Source organism: Balaenoptera musculus, chromosome 4, assembly GCF_009873245.2.
Source record: "Balaenoptera musculus isolate JJ_BM4_2016_0621 chromosome 4, mBalMus1.pri.v3, whole genome shotgun sequence".
In the NCBI taxonomy this organism is placed as follows: domain Eukaryota; kingdom Metazoa; phylum Chordata; class Mammalia; order Artiodactyla; family Balaenopteridae; genus Balaenoptera; species Balaenoptera musculus.
The window spans coordinates 68,681,982-68,697,309 of record NC_045788.1 but is presented as its reverse complement, the minus strand read 5'-3'; the positions used below and the strand labels follow the sequence as shown (position 1 = coordinate 68,697,309).

The following is a 15,328-nucleotide window of genomic DNA, read 5'->3' as shown; positions in this document are numbered from 1 at the left end:
GTAATATTAAATGACACTTCTGAGGAGTCCTGTTATAAAAGGGAGGTAGAGAAATGGGGCACAAGGTGGAGAGAAACGTGGTGGTTGCATGTGAGGTTTATTTGTTTAAAACTGTTACAACGTATTTATAGACTGATGGGAGAGAAGTGAAAATTGGTATTATAGGAGAGAGGGTCACTGAATAACACTGACCAGGGGGGATGGGATCAAGGACACACATGGCAAGGGGAGGGCTAGATTTAAATAGAAACAGGAAGAGTTCAAGCATTTTAACAAGCAGGGAGCCAGAACATGTATGAGCAGATGTGTGAGGCTTGGTAACTTTTGTGGTGGAAATATGAAAACTTTCTCTTCTGCATTTCTTTTCTAAGGGAAATACAAAGCATGGTAGTTTATTGATGAAAAGGAAGGAAGGGAGGGAAGAAAGGAGGGAAGGATAAAGGGAGAGGGAGAAAAAGAGAAGAAAAGACAAGAAGAGAAAAGAAAAGAAGGCAAGCCTATTATCTGAGTCTGAGGAGGGTCTGAGGCAGTTTTCAAAGTTTGAGGAGGGAAAAGAAGTATGGAATAGTCACTTGGGAAGAATGAGAGAGGAAATTGGGTATAAAAATGTAGTAGGACTCTACAAAGTGCTGAGCACCCCAGAGGTTTGGGGTCAAGACTTTGACTGAGGCCAAGCAATTAAGTGTTGTTTTTCTCCAAACTCTTTAAACTATTTGACTATAACCTTAGGGCAGGAGCCCTGCAGCTAATCACACATGAATTTGAATGCAGATTTTGCCTGTGTCAGTGCACTGCTTTGAACAAACTACCCTTTTTGCTCTTCAGTTTCCTTAACGGTGAAACAGGTCAATTAAAGTATCCACCTTTTAGGGTCATTTAAAATAAACTTACTGTATATAAATTGCAGATGTTTAGTAAGTGCTCAGTTAATATTAGCCATGATTAAGAGGACAGTGGCTACTTAGAAGGAGAATACCCCGGGATGGTACCTGAAACCTGGTTTATTATTGTTGTTTGATTTATAAATAACAGCAACCCCTAAGATGTCACTTTTTCATACTTTTAAGAAAGGCATTATTTTAGTTTAAGTTTTCCAAGAGAAATTTATGATAACTAACATAAAACTGATTGTTGAACAGTAAAAGTTGCAAACAGGGAATCTGAGTTATTATAATGGCAAGGGACGCCTGCCTATTCTGATAACTGCATTTGCAGCAGAGGTACCAGTGAAAGAACATAATAGAAAAACATTAAGTGGAAAGCCTGCCCTGGAAAGACCCATAGCTAATCTTACAAAGAGAGGATGGATTTATTCTTAATAAGACTTCAAAGCCCAGTGATATGTATTTGGTCCTTTTCTTTTCTAATGGCACAATCTTGCATTTAAAAGTAAAGCAAAAAATAAGTTGAGCAAATACCATATATTATTACAAGGTTGGTAGCTTATGGTCTTGTTATGACCAAGTGTAGCATTTTATTTGATAACAGGACTGCAGGGCTTTCTACAGAAAAATGGACCACTGCATCTCAGCCAGCTGTGAAAATGACAGCCTTCACTACGCCAAGTCACTAAGTGACTAGGGTCCATCATACGAGTGTGTTCCGTTCACAATAAAGGGGTGAGCTGGGGATTCCTAGCAGATGCTATGTCTTAAGGTAATACATAACGTTGGCTATGTTATTAGAAATCCGCGCTTGTCCTTGTGTCTGCAAATGAGGAAGAATATTCTCTCATGAAATCTCTACCTCATTCTTATTCTGAAAGCTGGGATAAATCCCTCTGCTTCAATATACTATAAATCAAGAAAAGTCAAAACATGAATAAAAAGAAACATTCAGAAGAAAAAGAAGAGAAGGAAGAAGAGGAGGAGGGGGGGAAGGGGAAGAAGAGGAAGAAATTGAAACATATATCAGAATAGAGGAAAAATAGAAAACTGATTTGAAGAAAGAGATCTAAAGAGCCATACAGCAATACTTCCCTTTTCAGAGCATTCTCTCCTTTTTACCATTTATCCAAAACTATTATGATACCACATATGTTAGAAGAAGAAGAATATTTATCTCAAAAACATTCTGTGGGCTGAAAAAAAGAGCAAGTATATTTTTTCATACTTTAAAGAGGAAAGAGGGCAAAAAATATGATCAGGACAACCCAGAAGAGCCAAATGAAAGAGATGTAACGTTGTGAATCATGCAAGTATTGCATTATCAGGACACTGAACATTCTTGAAATTTGGATATTGAAACTTTGTTGGAAAGATAGTATAAAATTAAATCAGAAAGAAACACAGTTAGAAACTAGTTCCATACCAACAGCTGGCCATTAAATCATGCCCACTGAAAATAAAGCCTGTATCACAAGTGGAGCCCGCAAGGTCCTGAATGAGAAATAGGTAGTTATATCCCAAGTTCCCCTCACTCGATTGGTTTCCAGTTGTTAAATCTGCAGTGGCACTGAATCTGAGTTTCTGTGAAACAGGTCTGGGGAGCTGGGAGGACAAGAACGAGAGGGAGTTGGAGTTTTTGTTTGTTTTTTTCACTTTATTCTCAATTTGGAAATTACTCCTCATCAAAATAACTAGAATATCAAACTTTGCTCTCATAGCTATAGTGCCCCAGAATGCATAAAACAGAGCACTTGGGAAGAAAATATTCAAGGATTTTTTAAAACTTCTAAAGCATTGACTAAAAACTCTATTTTCTAATGAAATAATAGCTTATAGTAAAAGAAAGTGATAGAAAAGCCCCTTCTTAAGTACCATTTTAGTCCTTTGAACTACTGCAAACCAAGAGACTAGGGTTCTTTGCAATTACTAAAAAGGAACTTATTAATGGGAAGAAAAAAAACTTAATCTTGTATGGGACAGTAATAATTTGAGAAGCACAATTTAGGAGCTGTAGAATTTATATAATTGTTGAAGATCAGAACCTCGACAGTTCCCTGGAAATGTTTCTTAAAGGTTTCTCAGAATTGCTTAGTAGTATATGATTGGAAATTAATACCAGAACTCCAAATTCTAGTACTGGTAGCTGTAAAAATATTGCAATTAATTTTTACTGTACAGTATACAGGAGTCTCATATGTGGGATTAGTAATTCTTGATTTATCATTTGTTGTTTGTTTAGTTGTCTTAAGTGCTAAGCTAAATTACGCTTCCCCCAAAACAAAAGGATAACCATTCTCAACATGTTAGTTAACTTAACAAAGAGAGCCCCACTTTTCAATTGCAGTCAGAGTCATGGTATTTGAAATGTGTTAGATGTTGAGAACAGTCATCCCTCAGTATTTGCAGGGGATTCATTCCAGGAATCCCTGTGGATACTAAAATCTGCAGATGCTCAAGTCCCTTATATAAAATGGCATAGTATTTGCATATAACCTACACATCCTCCTGTATACTTTAAATCATCTCTAAATTATTTATAATACCTAATACAATGTAAATGCTATGTAAATAGTTGCCAGAGCAGGGCAAATTCAAGTTTTGCTTTTTGGAACTTTCTGGAATTTTTTAATTGAATATTTTCCAATCTGCAGTTGGTTGACTCTGAGGATGTAGAACGCACAGATACAGAAAGCCAACTGTATAGGAGATAAGCAGCTGGTCTCAAACATCATGGCACCCAGCTAGGTTTGTTCCTAAGAAATTAAGACGGTGTTTGCAAGGCATCAGAACAACTCATAAAAGTTTGAAACGCTGCCAACCATTTCTTATGTAATCTATGCAGTAAGATTCAGTTTGATTTTTCTTGACTACCCTGACTGGCTGTATGAATGTCATGTAAACATATTTAGACATTTTTCTAGATAAAGAGATTGAATAAATAGATTTTTCCCTATATACTCATATACTTGATGGACATATTATTAACTGTTCATTCACTAACAAATCAAGGCTGATATGTATCAGGATCATGGCTTAAATCCTCTGGCCTGGATTCAGGAGGTCTGATTCAAGCTGGCCCTGTCACTCTCATCCCTCGCCACCTCTCAGTTTTACCCCATCCTTCAACTGGTCACTGTTTCTCTTATACAACCTGCGCTTCATCCCTTCATTCTTATTTAGTAGCTCATCCATTTCTCTAAATCCTCTGCATCCTTCAAGGCTAAATCAACATCAAAGAACTATTTTATATACTCATTTCCATTAAACTCTGCTATGGCCCTTTCTACCCTGTGATTTGTGTGAATGCCTGTGCTCTCTTTCTTAGCCTTGAGCTCCTTGAGGGCAGGAATCAAGAGAGCATTTCTTGCAGTTGCCACAGAATCTAGCAGAGCGCCTTGTACAAAGTAATTTGTACCTGTTCATAAAATAAATGAACAAATTAATGCTGAAACAAATTCATCTCTGGATATTAGTCAGCAAAAGAGTAACTGGAATTTGAGGAAAGAAAGAAATGAAAAGACAGTAATAGAATCAAAATGATACAATATTATTAATAGTTAAGCCAAGTTAAAAGGGCCAATAAATGTTTTGTGAACCAGTTCATTCCATCAAAGAAATCTAAGATACTCTGTCTCTCATAAGTTTGCCTATGGAGGTCAGGTCCAATCAGTTCAGGAAGTTTCCTCAACTCCCCTCCCCATCATATAGTAATTTATAGCTTTGACTCTAATCAAGACACTTCTTTTCCAGAGAACAGCAAACTTCTAAGACAGCGCTGTGTAATAGAAATATAATACAAGCTACATATGTAATTTAAACTTTTCTGGTAATCATATTTAAAAAATAAAAACAAACATATGAAATAAATTTTAATAATGTATTCAACCCAGTATATTCAAACTGTCATTTCAATATGTAATCAATATGAAGCATTATTACTGAGATATTTAATTTTTGTGTGGTCTTTAAAATTCAGTATTTATTTTGTACTTCTAGCACATCTGAATTAGGACTAGCCACATTTTAAGTGCTCAGTGATCACATATGGCAAAATGGATACTGTATTAGGTAGCACAGTCCTAGGATGTTCTCATCAGATTTTCCTATCCTCTCACCAACCCTGTACCCTCAGTATATCTCAATTCTCTCTTTCGCAGTACAGTCCTAGGACTAATATTGTTGACTATTGGGGAATTTTTGGCTCTTCCCATGAAAATAAGACATCTCTGGCTTTAATAGTCACTTCTTTGTTTACAGCTTACACTCAGGGTGTTTGTTTCTGTGTGTGTGATTTTTTAAAAATTATGTATAATTGTTAATTATGTTGTATAAAATATACACAACATAAAATTTACCATTTTAACCAATTTAACAGTACATTTCTCAGTCCATCCACATCTCTAAAAGGACCCAATTTTGTTCCTATTTATGGCTGAGTAATATTCCATTGTATATATGTATCACATCTTCTTTATCCATTCATCTGTTGACGGACATATAGGTTGTTTCTATGTCCTGGCTATTGTAAATAATGCTGCAATGCTGGACCTAGAGTCTGTCATACAGAGTGAAGTAAGTCAGAAAGAGAAAAACAAATATTTATATTAAGACATATATGTGGAATCTAGAAAAATGGTACAGGTGAACATATTTGCAGGGCAGGAATAGAGACGCAAGCATAGAGAACGTATGTGTGGACACAGTAGGGGAAGGGGAGAGTGGGATAAATTGGGAGATTAGGTTTGACATTAATACACTACCATGTGTAAAATAGATAGCTAGTAGGGGAAGGGGAGAGTGGGATAAATTGGGAGATTAGGTTTGACATTAATACACTACCGTGTGTAAAATAGATAGCTAATGGGAACCTGCGGTATAGCACAGGGAGCTCAGCTCGGTCCTCTGTGATGACCTAGATGGGTGGGTTGGGGGGGAGGTCCAAGAGGAAGAGGATATATGTATACTTATAGCTGATTCACTTCATTGTACAGCAGAAACTAACACAACATTGTAAAGCAATTATACTCCAATAAAAAAATAAAGAACTGCGATCTAAAAAACAGAAACTCTTGAGAATGTAGACAAAAGGCCAGAGGAGACAGAAAATATCACAGAGTTCAAGACATACAGAAGAAGGAGTGAGAAGATCTAATACTTATCTAATTGGAATCCCAAAGGGAGAAACAATTATACTCCAATTAAAAAAAAAAAAAAAAGAGTACATTTCAGTGCCATTAAGCACATTCCTGTATTGTGCAGCCATCACCACCATCCATCCCCAAAACTTTTACATCTTCCCCAACTGAAACGCTGCACCCATTAAGTATTTACTCCCATCCTCCCTTCCCTCAGTGTCCCGCAACCACCATTCTACTTTCTGTCTCTATTAATTACTACTCTAGGTATCTCACATAAATGGAATCATAAAATATTTGTCCTTTTGTGCCTAGCTTATTTCACAAAGCCTTAGTTCCTCAAGGTTCATCCATGCTTGTGTCAGGACTTTCTTCTTTTTTAAGGTTGAACAATATTTCGTTGTATGTATATAACACATTTTGTGTATCTGTTCATTTGTTCAGCCAACCAAATGTGCCTCCACCTTTTGGCTATTGTAAGTAATGCTGCCTTGAACACGGGTGTACAAATACCTGTTCACGTCCCTGCTTTTATTTCTCTTGGGTGTATATCCAGAGGTGGAATTTCTGGATCATATGGTAATTCTATGCTTGATTTTTTGAGGAACTCACCATATTGTTTTTCACAGTGGCTGTCCATTTTAAATTCCTGCCAGCAATGTACAGTGGTTGCAGTTTCTCCACCTACTTGCCAACACTTGTTATTTAATTATTTATTTTATAATAGGCATCCCGAATTTGTTTTCATTACCATTTTTGGATGACATTAGTAATATTTGGTAGAGGTGAAGCCAACTTGGATCTACATTAATATACAGAAATAACTTAAACGTTGGTATACGACAGTCATCTATACCGTTTATTTGATGAATTGTTTTTCTGCTTTTATTAAAAACTTTTGACTAGGACCTCGAAATCCTATACTCCCATCCGGCTCTGCTACTACTCACCATCTGACTTAAGGGAAGTTGCTTAGTTTCTTTTATGTTTAAAAAACGGGGATAAGAATTTCTCACCTACTTTATTCACCTGGTTATTGTAATTATCAAATGAGTTGGTCAGTTTACAATGGCTTTGAATTTCCATTTGGGCAGGTTTGGGCACTCCCCAGCAGCATCCAGGAAAATCTTCACAATCAAATGCCAGCGCGGGTTCTATGCTACAATCTAGTCTCTCTGTGATCATTCAGTGCCTGGGAAGAAGTCCAAGTCCCAGTTAGGGTTAAATGTAAAATTCTGTCTGTTGGTACAATTCATTAAAAGACAATTTGCCTATAAAAAATAAATAAATAAAATGGCTTTGAAAATTCTGAAATAGATTTATTGATGGGATTAAAGGTTTATTTAAGAGGTTATGATTGTGGTTATTGTGTACATCACAGTGATTTGGGTTTACGTTTTGAGCTTATAATGCACTTTATAGAACACTTATGCCTTCTTGTTTTCTTCTTGTATTTTGTGTCATCATTTTATTATGTACCATTCAGACAGAATAGCACAGTTATGGAGTGTTAATACAACTATCAAAGGAGGTTACACTCCTGAAGAGAAGTGTTTTGTCCTTTCTTTCTTTGCTTTCTAATTGGATCATGGTCTCTTAATTACATTTTAATTCTAAAACTTGATTGAGTTTCATACCCCTTGATTTGTCAGCTTCTTAAGTTAGGTAGTATTACTGGCATCTGAGAGTCTGTAAATAACAATGAAAATTAAAGCCCAAGAAATTAAATTGAATCTATTGGTTTAATTACTCTTAATTTTCCAGCTACGATATATAATAAGATATATTTTTCAAAACCTGGAATTTTATTACTCCATTTAATGGAAATATTGGAAAATTAGTGATTGAGTTGTCCTAGAAGAAGAGCAAGTTGCACATTTTGCTATGACACTAGTGAGTTTTGTTCTTTTTGAAATACTGAAAAATTTTAGATGCCAGTTTGGAAAACTCTACAGGGACTTGATACTAGGATGGTCAGCAGGGTTAAGTTATTAGAAAAGCTATCTACAATGATAATTATAATGGCAACATTCTGTGTTGTCATAGCTTAAGTATTTTATGTGTAAGTGAGAAATAGCCCAAAAAAAAGATAAAAGTTAAAAACAAATGTCTTGAGTAGACTCTATGATACAAGGAAACAAAAAAGAAATTGCAACTGTAAGAAATTCAGATACAAAAACTATAAACTATATTATTTAATGGAAATTAAAGAGTAATATTCTTCAAGTGCCTGTAAGTTGAAGTTTAAGAAATTCGCGTGTCAAAATCTATTGTGTGTATTTTTAAATATTTTTTTTCATTCTTTGAGACTGATTTAGCAGTCGGTAGTCAGGTCTGGGGATTTTCACAGCTGATTAGATGACAGAGTAGGGAAAAACTGCTTTATGGCATCATATGAATAACTTTCCAACTGAATCACTTCATTACTTCTGAGTTCCCCTGTGCACTAACCAGTTATAAATACATGGCTATATTTTGCACATATAAACATATTTTTTAATTTGGGGGATTTTAATACTTGTGTATAACAGAAATATAGGTAACAGACATTAGGCATGAGGAATTTCAAGATTTCAATAGAATCTTAAGGATCTTCTGTCTTTTGTAAAAGAAAGGTAGAAGCTTGAATTACCTACTGGCACCATCTGAAAATTACAGGATCAATTCTTTCTAGTTTCCTCTGTATACTTTGCTAGTGAGGCCAAAGGCAGTTAGTCCTTTGAGGATATTGGAGGGACCATTCAGTGCAATAACTGAAATATTTTAAAATCTCATTTAAAAATATATATGTATAATAATTGTGCACAATGTACTTAACAAACATGCTTTATATATATATATTTTGTACTGGCCACAGTGTGGTTAAGGTTTTGCCAGCATCAGCATCACCTGGGCACTTATTAAAAATGCAGAATCTCAAGCCCACTATAGACCTTCTGAATCAGAGTCTTCATTTTAACAATACCCCTAGGTGATTGAGATACACATGGACATTTAAGAAGCCCTACTACTGAGATGTTGGAAGAGACCTATCTCTTCATCACTGAACTAGTCTGAGGAGAAGCTTACTTGTATCTTAACTCTCTTAATCTAGTTCTGGATTTAGAATATACCTTCAACCAAAACAATTTATCAGTATGTTCTCTGAAATCTTTTATTCAAAATGTTCATGAAGAGATCAGCTCATTCATTCTTCTTATACATCTTTGGATGCTTACTGTGTGTCCATTAGACAGAGCTAGAAAGTGTCTAAGGATGTAGACCAGGCAGTGTGGCTCCCAGATTGGTGCTCTTAACCACTATGCGACATCTATTTATTCATGGCCATGCTCGGGTCTCCAGTTCCAGGGCAAAGCCCATCGGCGGAAGCAATTTGATTGGAAATAACATTCAGATTACCAAGGTATTGTAGTGATTGTTCAATAGATGGGAGTACGCAATTATTTGTTCCTAAGTCAAGGATAAAAATACCTCCTGCTATTTAAGTAAATATTTCATATGCTCATATACAGTCACATTTGTCTCACAACAGTAAAATGAATCTCTTTTAATGGACTCAATACGCTAATAGATCCTATCTTATCTTTGTGAATTGAAAAACATTTTTCTTTCTATGCAATAATCTAGCAAGAGCCACGATAATTCACAGATGACTGAGCTTTAGAGCCAGACAAAACAATAGAGGTAAAAGGAAGTGTTTATATAGATGTGAACTGAAATCTCACGGTTGCATGATCACATTTCCTATTGATGAATAACTATCGATGAATACCCTGAAAGTTGGCAATAAATATTTCAGTTTGATAAAACAATGTCATATTTCTCGCAGTAGGGTAAAGATTAGGATCATGTAAATAAGAATTTTTTCCCTACCCGAACAAGATTGCAGGCTAAAGGCTAAAAAACAAAATATCTCTTTCTACCCTTTAAATATTATACTCCCAATGTCTCCTCTAACTCTAGATGAAAATCCTATTATATAGGTTAGTAGACAGTAAAAACTTAAGCCTTATCTATACAGGAACAGAAACTACACATGTGTCTGCCGTTCGGGAAGACTTAAAATGTTGTGACTGATAGAACTAGAAGAGAATTATGTGTATCCATTAAATGTTTTAAGTTAAAACTCGTTTTCACAATAGGAGGAAGAGCTAGTGATGAGAGTGAACAATATTATAAAGTCAAAATTGAGCTGTTTATTGAGGCCAAATTTATGTCCACTATTGTAACGAGTAATTAATGTGATTTTTGCCTTCCAGTGTGTATGTACAGAGAGCCATCGCTACATGAGATTGGAGAAAAACAGGGGCGTTCGAGGAAAAGTTCCGGAACACCAACCATGAATGGAGGCAAAGTTGTGAATCAAGATTCAACATAGCTGAGAACTCTCCCCTTCATCCCTCTCTCATCCCTTCCTTTTCTCCTCTTGCCCTTTACCCATTTCCTTCCAATAAGTCCACCCAAGGAGAGGAAAATAAAATGGCAACCCAAGACCCAGTGGCTAAGATTCTGCACTCAAAATCTTCCTTTGTGTAGGATAAGAAAATCGAACCAAAGCTTGTCTGTTGCAATGTGGTAGAAAAATGCACATGCACAAAGATTAGCACACCTAAAAGCAGAGGAAAAAATAAATCAAGACTCCACAAGCATTCAAATAAACTGTGTTGTTATTAATAGAGGGCTAATTGTAATGAAGACATAACTATCATAAAGATGAAATAAAATTATTATCTTAAGAAAAGAGTTTTGGAAAATTGAACTTACAAATCAATGTAATACCCTAAATACCTTAAACTCTGGATAATTCTCTGGTGTGTGTTTTGTTTTGAATTTGTATTTTCTTTGGACATCTGGAATTGACACATTATTACATTCTGTTTCCAGGATTTTTTTTTACCATGATATTGAACATGTATGAATTATAGATTCTTCTATTGCCTATAAGGTATATAGCCAGAAATCATTTAACATCAAGAAAAGTTTAAAATTTTATTCTTGAAATCGATATTTAAGATTGTTTCATGCAAAGGTTAGCCTTATGTTGAACTTAATGCTATTAGCTGATTTCATTCCTTCCTAAAAAGAGTTTCAGATTCTACTAGGACAATATCATATTTTTTTCAAAGGTATTAATTCAGGGGCTCATTTTTTTCTTTAGCCATTTAGAAAAAATTTCATGTTTTAAGGCTGATGCAACTTTTAGGAATTCTTTGTCATTGCCATGCCCAGGCAGTGATAAATAAGTTATGTGCTCATACCATTTTGGTCTGAATTTTTACTTTGTGGACACCTTTGAGGGTATAGGTGCATGTCTAGCTGTCTTAGAGAGTTTTATACCATCTCTTGCAGCAGGAAAGAAGGAAGAGGGGTTTTACATAAGGAAATAAATCCTAAGAAATTGGTGAAAGCAAATTGTATTTGTCTTTGTACCTTACCAGAGTTTTCTGTATGTAGCATTTTCTAAACTTCACCAAGGAATTGGGAGGCATGGCTGTGAAATTCCTAACTTACTATCTTATGAAGCCAGTGAATCGTTTGTTACTATATATCCTCATTTATAAATCTAGTTGAAAATCAGTCTGTCTCCTAGAACATAGAAGGAAACTTGTAATGTGCTGAATTTTCAAGGGACATAGAGAAATAATACGGAATTAACAGCCATGGCTCCAACAGACAGGGTTGTGTGAGCGGCTTAAAGTAGTCCCCCCCCCCCAAAAAAAAACAACACCTCGGTGTAAGACTAGGCAAATACATATTTAGGAATACTAAAGTGTTAGAAAAATGTTAGGGAAGAATTGAATGTTATACAATTGCCTTGGAAAAAAATAGATCTACTTAGTCCTACAAATCAGGAATGGTGTAGAGACATCCAAATCAAAACAAAACTAAAGAGAATGTTAAAAAATATATGCAGATTTATGGATATCAATGAGAAGACTTAGCATGTTACTTCTCCTATAGCTCTACCGTCCAGCATGTATTGTTCCAAATACTCCCTAAAATATATCCACTTTGCAGAAACTCTAGGCCCTCACTTCAATGACCTTGCCGTTGGTTGCTGTATTCTTTCAAAGTCACTGTGGTTTCCCTCAGTCTACACAATCATTATTCTTCAATAGTGGCCCGTGTCCTTCACCAAGTATTCTATTTCTGTTATCAGGAGGTTAGCAGGAAATGAAATGGAGGAATTTGTCTAACTGGTTGCAAAGAATAAAAGTTATGCATCTAGGCAAGGATTTTGAACACACATTTGCAAGAGATATTTGTTTAACCAAAATACTTGGAAAGTAACAAATATAGACATTTAAATTAAAGGAAAAAAGGAATGTTACTCTTCTAGGAAAAGAATGCCCTTGTCAAAAGAAATACAGAAATACAAATCTGGTTGTATTTCTCCTTGTCACTCTTGATTCAACTTGATTATAAATGCACCTGTCACTTCCAGGACCAAACAAATCCCAAGCACAAAGCCTTATTTTCTTTGAAAAAATAAAAAAGAGGCTTCTACAAAATGGGTCACAGGCTCATTTAGCATAAAATGATTTTTGCTTTTCGGTCATATACACATACACACATAAACATAGGCATCACAAGCTCACAAGTAACACAATTGACAGTTTCTCAAAATGTTATCAATTATACTGATGATTTCATGACAGAATATATCTTATCTAATTAAATATTATGGAAAATATGGTAGAGAAGTGAATTTCCAGCAAAATTCTTCCCTTTTTTTTCAATGGCTGTTCATTCTTTAGCATCTAGACTCCTATCTGTCTCCTTCGTGATAACACTGAAGAAATAGTTCTAGCTACCCAATTGGTATATTGTTTTTCTCCATATCATTTAAGCAAATGTTCACCACAATAAAATGTTTTGGAAACTTACTGTCAGGGAATAAATTGGAAACCTCGTATTTTTTTACACATTAACCTGACAAAAACTATGGTTTAGAGCACAAGGTGAACATTTGCCTAACTGCTGCTTACTTTTCAAGTACATAAAACCTTTCATAGAAAAAGTCAGTATTCACTGTCTAGGTTTTTAAAATATTACCAAATATACACATATAATTATCCTATTTCCTCCAAAAATATGAGTCAGTTTAAATAGTTTGTTTTTCAGGTTTTTTTTTTAGGTTTACTCCAAGTAAAATAATTCTTAACTTTGATTTTCATCATTCCAATTTCTGGGTCTCAATTCACCCATCACTTATTCTCCTATAAGTAAAATAAACCTGTTTTTCTTAAATTCATTGGGAGAGTCTCAGGAAAATTATGACTTTTAGTAAAGCTTTGTAATTGGCTATGTAAATATAAGGTAAAATATGTTTATTCTAAGAGTCCTTATTTTAACATGTTTCAAAATCAGTGGGCTTAAGAATGAAAACAAAACTGAGAATCTCACAAAATAATTTTCTGGTCAATATACCTGACTCGATGTTTAAGCTAGAAGTCAGAGGTATAGAAACAAAATGGTGCTGAAGTTCCATTTGCTAATTCAGAGATTTTGTGCTTCAGGAAACTGGAGGACAGCAAGCCAACCTATTCTTGATCACAGTGATAGTTTGGGTTTTGAATTTTACATATGAATTTCATAGCACATTTTTAGTCATTATGGATCAGCACAATAAAAAGACATCAGTTTGTTGCAAATGATGATGCTTTATGGGCCTCATTCTAATCCGGATAGCTTTGAAAAGAATTGTTCTGTTTAAGAAAATGACAGTGCCATTAATAGGTATTGTATATAGGTTGGTGGTCCTGTGGTGCCACTAGTAAGACATGAGGGTATTAAGACAAAAGTAAAGTATGAAGACTGTCTTTTTGTGTACTGAAAAGTTTGAAGGTCCTAATTTGGGACCACTAATTCCCTGGCGGAGAAGCATGACTACATCAACAGTAATTGTTTTAAAACATGGACCCAGATATAGCAAATCTACTATTGCGCCTTTATGGCTTTGTCTATAAGGCTGTGCTCTGAGAAGGTTTTCCATGATGTTGCTCAACTTCATCTGCACCAGGTGAAACACATTCAAGCGTACAAATCCCCTGCTCATTTTAATATCATAAAAGGCTGAGATTATTTCTCTGTCGTAAAATTGTAAATAGCATTTTTTAAAATCAGAGTCACATTTAAAACTGGATTGTTCTACAAATAAATATGTGTATATATACATATGCTTCTGAAATAGGATATATTATATAGGGTTTTTATTTGATTTGTGGTCTTTAGTCCTAGGTAATCAAAGATTAAGAGATTTGAAGGCAAAACTTTATATATAAATGTATATTTCTAATGATAGTATAAATTGCCACTTTATAATAAAAAAAGAAACAGGTGGGAACAATAATCAAAACACATGCTCCTTCAGAATGCCAGCGATTCTGAATCCCCTCTTTGATGCAGAGGTGGCTATTTTTTATTTCTAAAAAGGTATGTTAAAGAGCTGTACTTCCTGATACAGATTCCCTGATAAGTCATGTCAGATTGAAAATTTATAGTTGAGGGCAAGAAAAAAAATGCTAAATGCAGATATTTTTCAGGATTTTTTTCTGGAACCCAAGTTAAAAATTCAATATTTAAAATCTAAATTAAGTGAAAATAGCTAATGTTCAGGGATGATATATTGAGCTTCAGTAACAAACAGAAGCAAAAATATATTTAACACTATGATAATAACATTAAAATAATGTCATAGTAGAAATTGCATCATTAGATGTTTTATTAGTTGGACAGAATTAGTTGATGTTTCTTTGTCTTTGCTCCAAACACAACCTAAAGACAGTGGCATTAATTTTACTTTTGTTCAAAAGTCCAAAATACACTCCCACGAATAGAACTGGTTTTAGCTCCATTACAAGGTTAAATGTTACAATCTTAAGAAATTATTGAGACTGAATTGTTTAATAAACGCATTGTGTGAGAAACTGAACAAATTAATGTTTTGTTTTTACATTAAAGCACAGATTATTCAAATCACTGTTTTTTTGAGATCAGATTTGTAAAATGTTTATACATCACAAACTTCCTAAGGCAAAAAGCGATTAAAATCTTGAGATGCTCATGCATGCAGAGAAAATACTTGAACTTTTTTTTTAACATTAAATTTCTTTGGGAGTCTCTTTCCTTTTTAAAATGTATTCAACCTATAATGTGTCAATGAAAAAGTGCTGTGCCTCATAAAAAGAAGATCAAAACCGGATTTATGGATGGGGAATGAGTCAAAATTTTTATTGAACACTGAGGTCAAAAGTAAAAATTACTTCCTAATTATGAAGCTACTTGTGGTAAACCTAATAACTT

General features: G+C 34.7%; 1 protein-coding gene across 4 annotated transcripts in view; it reads left to right on the top strand.

Annotated features, from left to right (window-relative positions):
* The window catches only part of FGF12 (fibroblast growth factor 12), a 547,790-nt gene extending 532,716 nt beyond the window's left edge, over window positions 1–15,074 (top strand). For 3 of the 4 annotated variants that reach the window (XM_036851670.1, XM_036851668.1, XM_036851667.1), the window contains one exon: window positions 10,282–15,074. In XM_036851670.1, the coding sequence (XP_036707565.1) occupies window positions 10,282–10,400 (119 nt within the window). In that variant the 3' untranslated portion in view covers window positions 10,401–15,074. The remainder of the gene's footprint in view (window positions 1–10,281) is intronic. The other variant, XM_036851669.1, reaches the window with a different exon arrangement.
* Window positions 15,075–15,328: the final 254 nt, after the last annotated feature.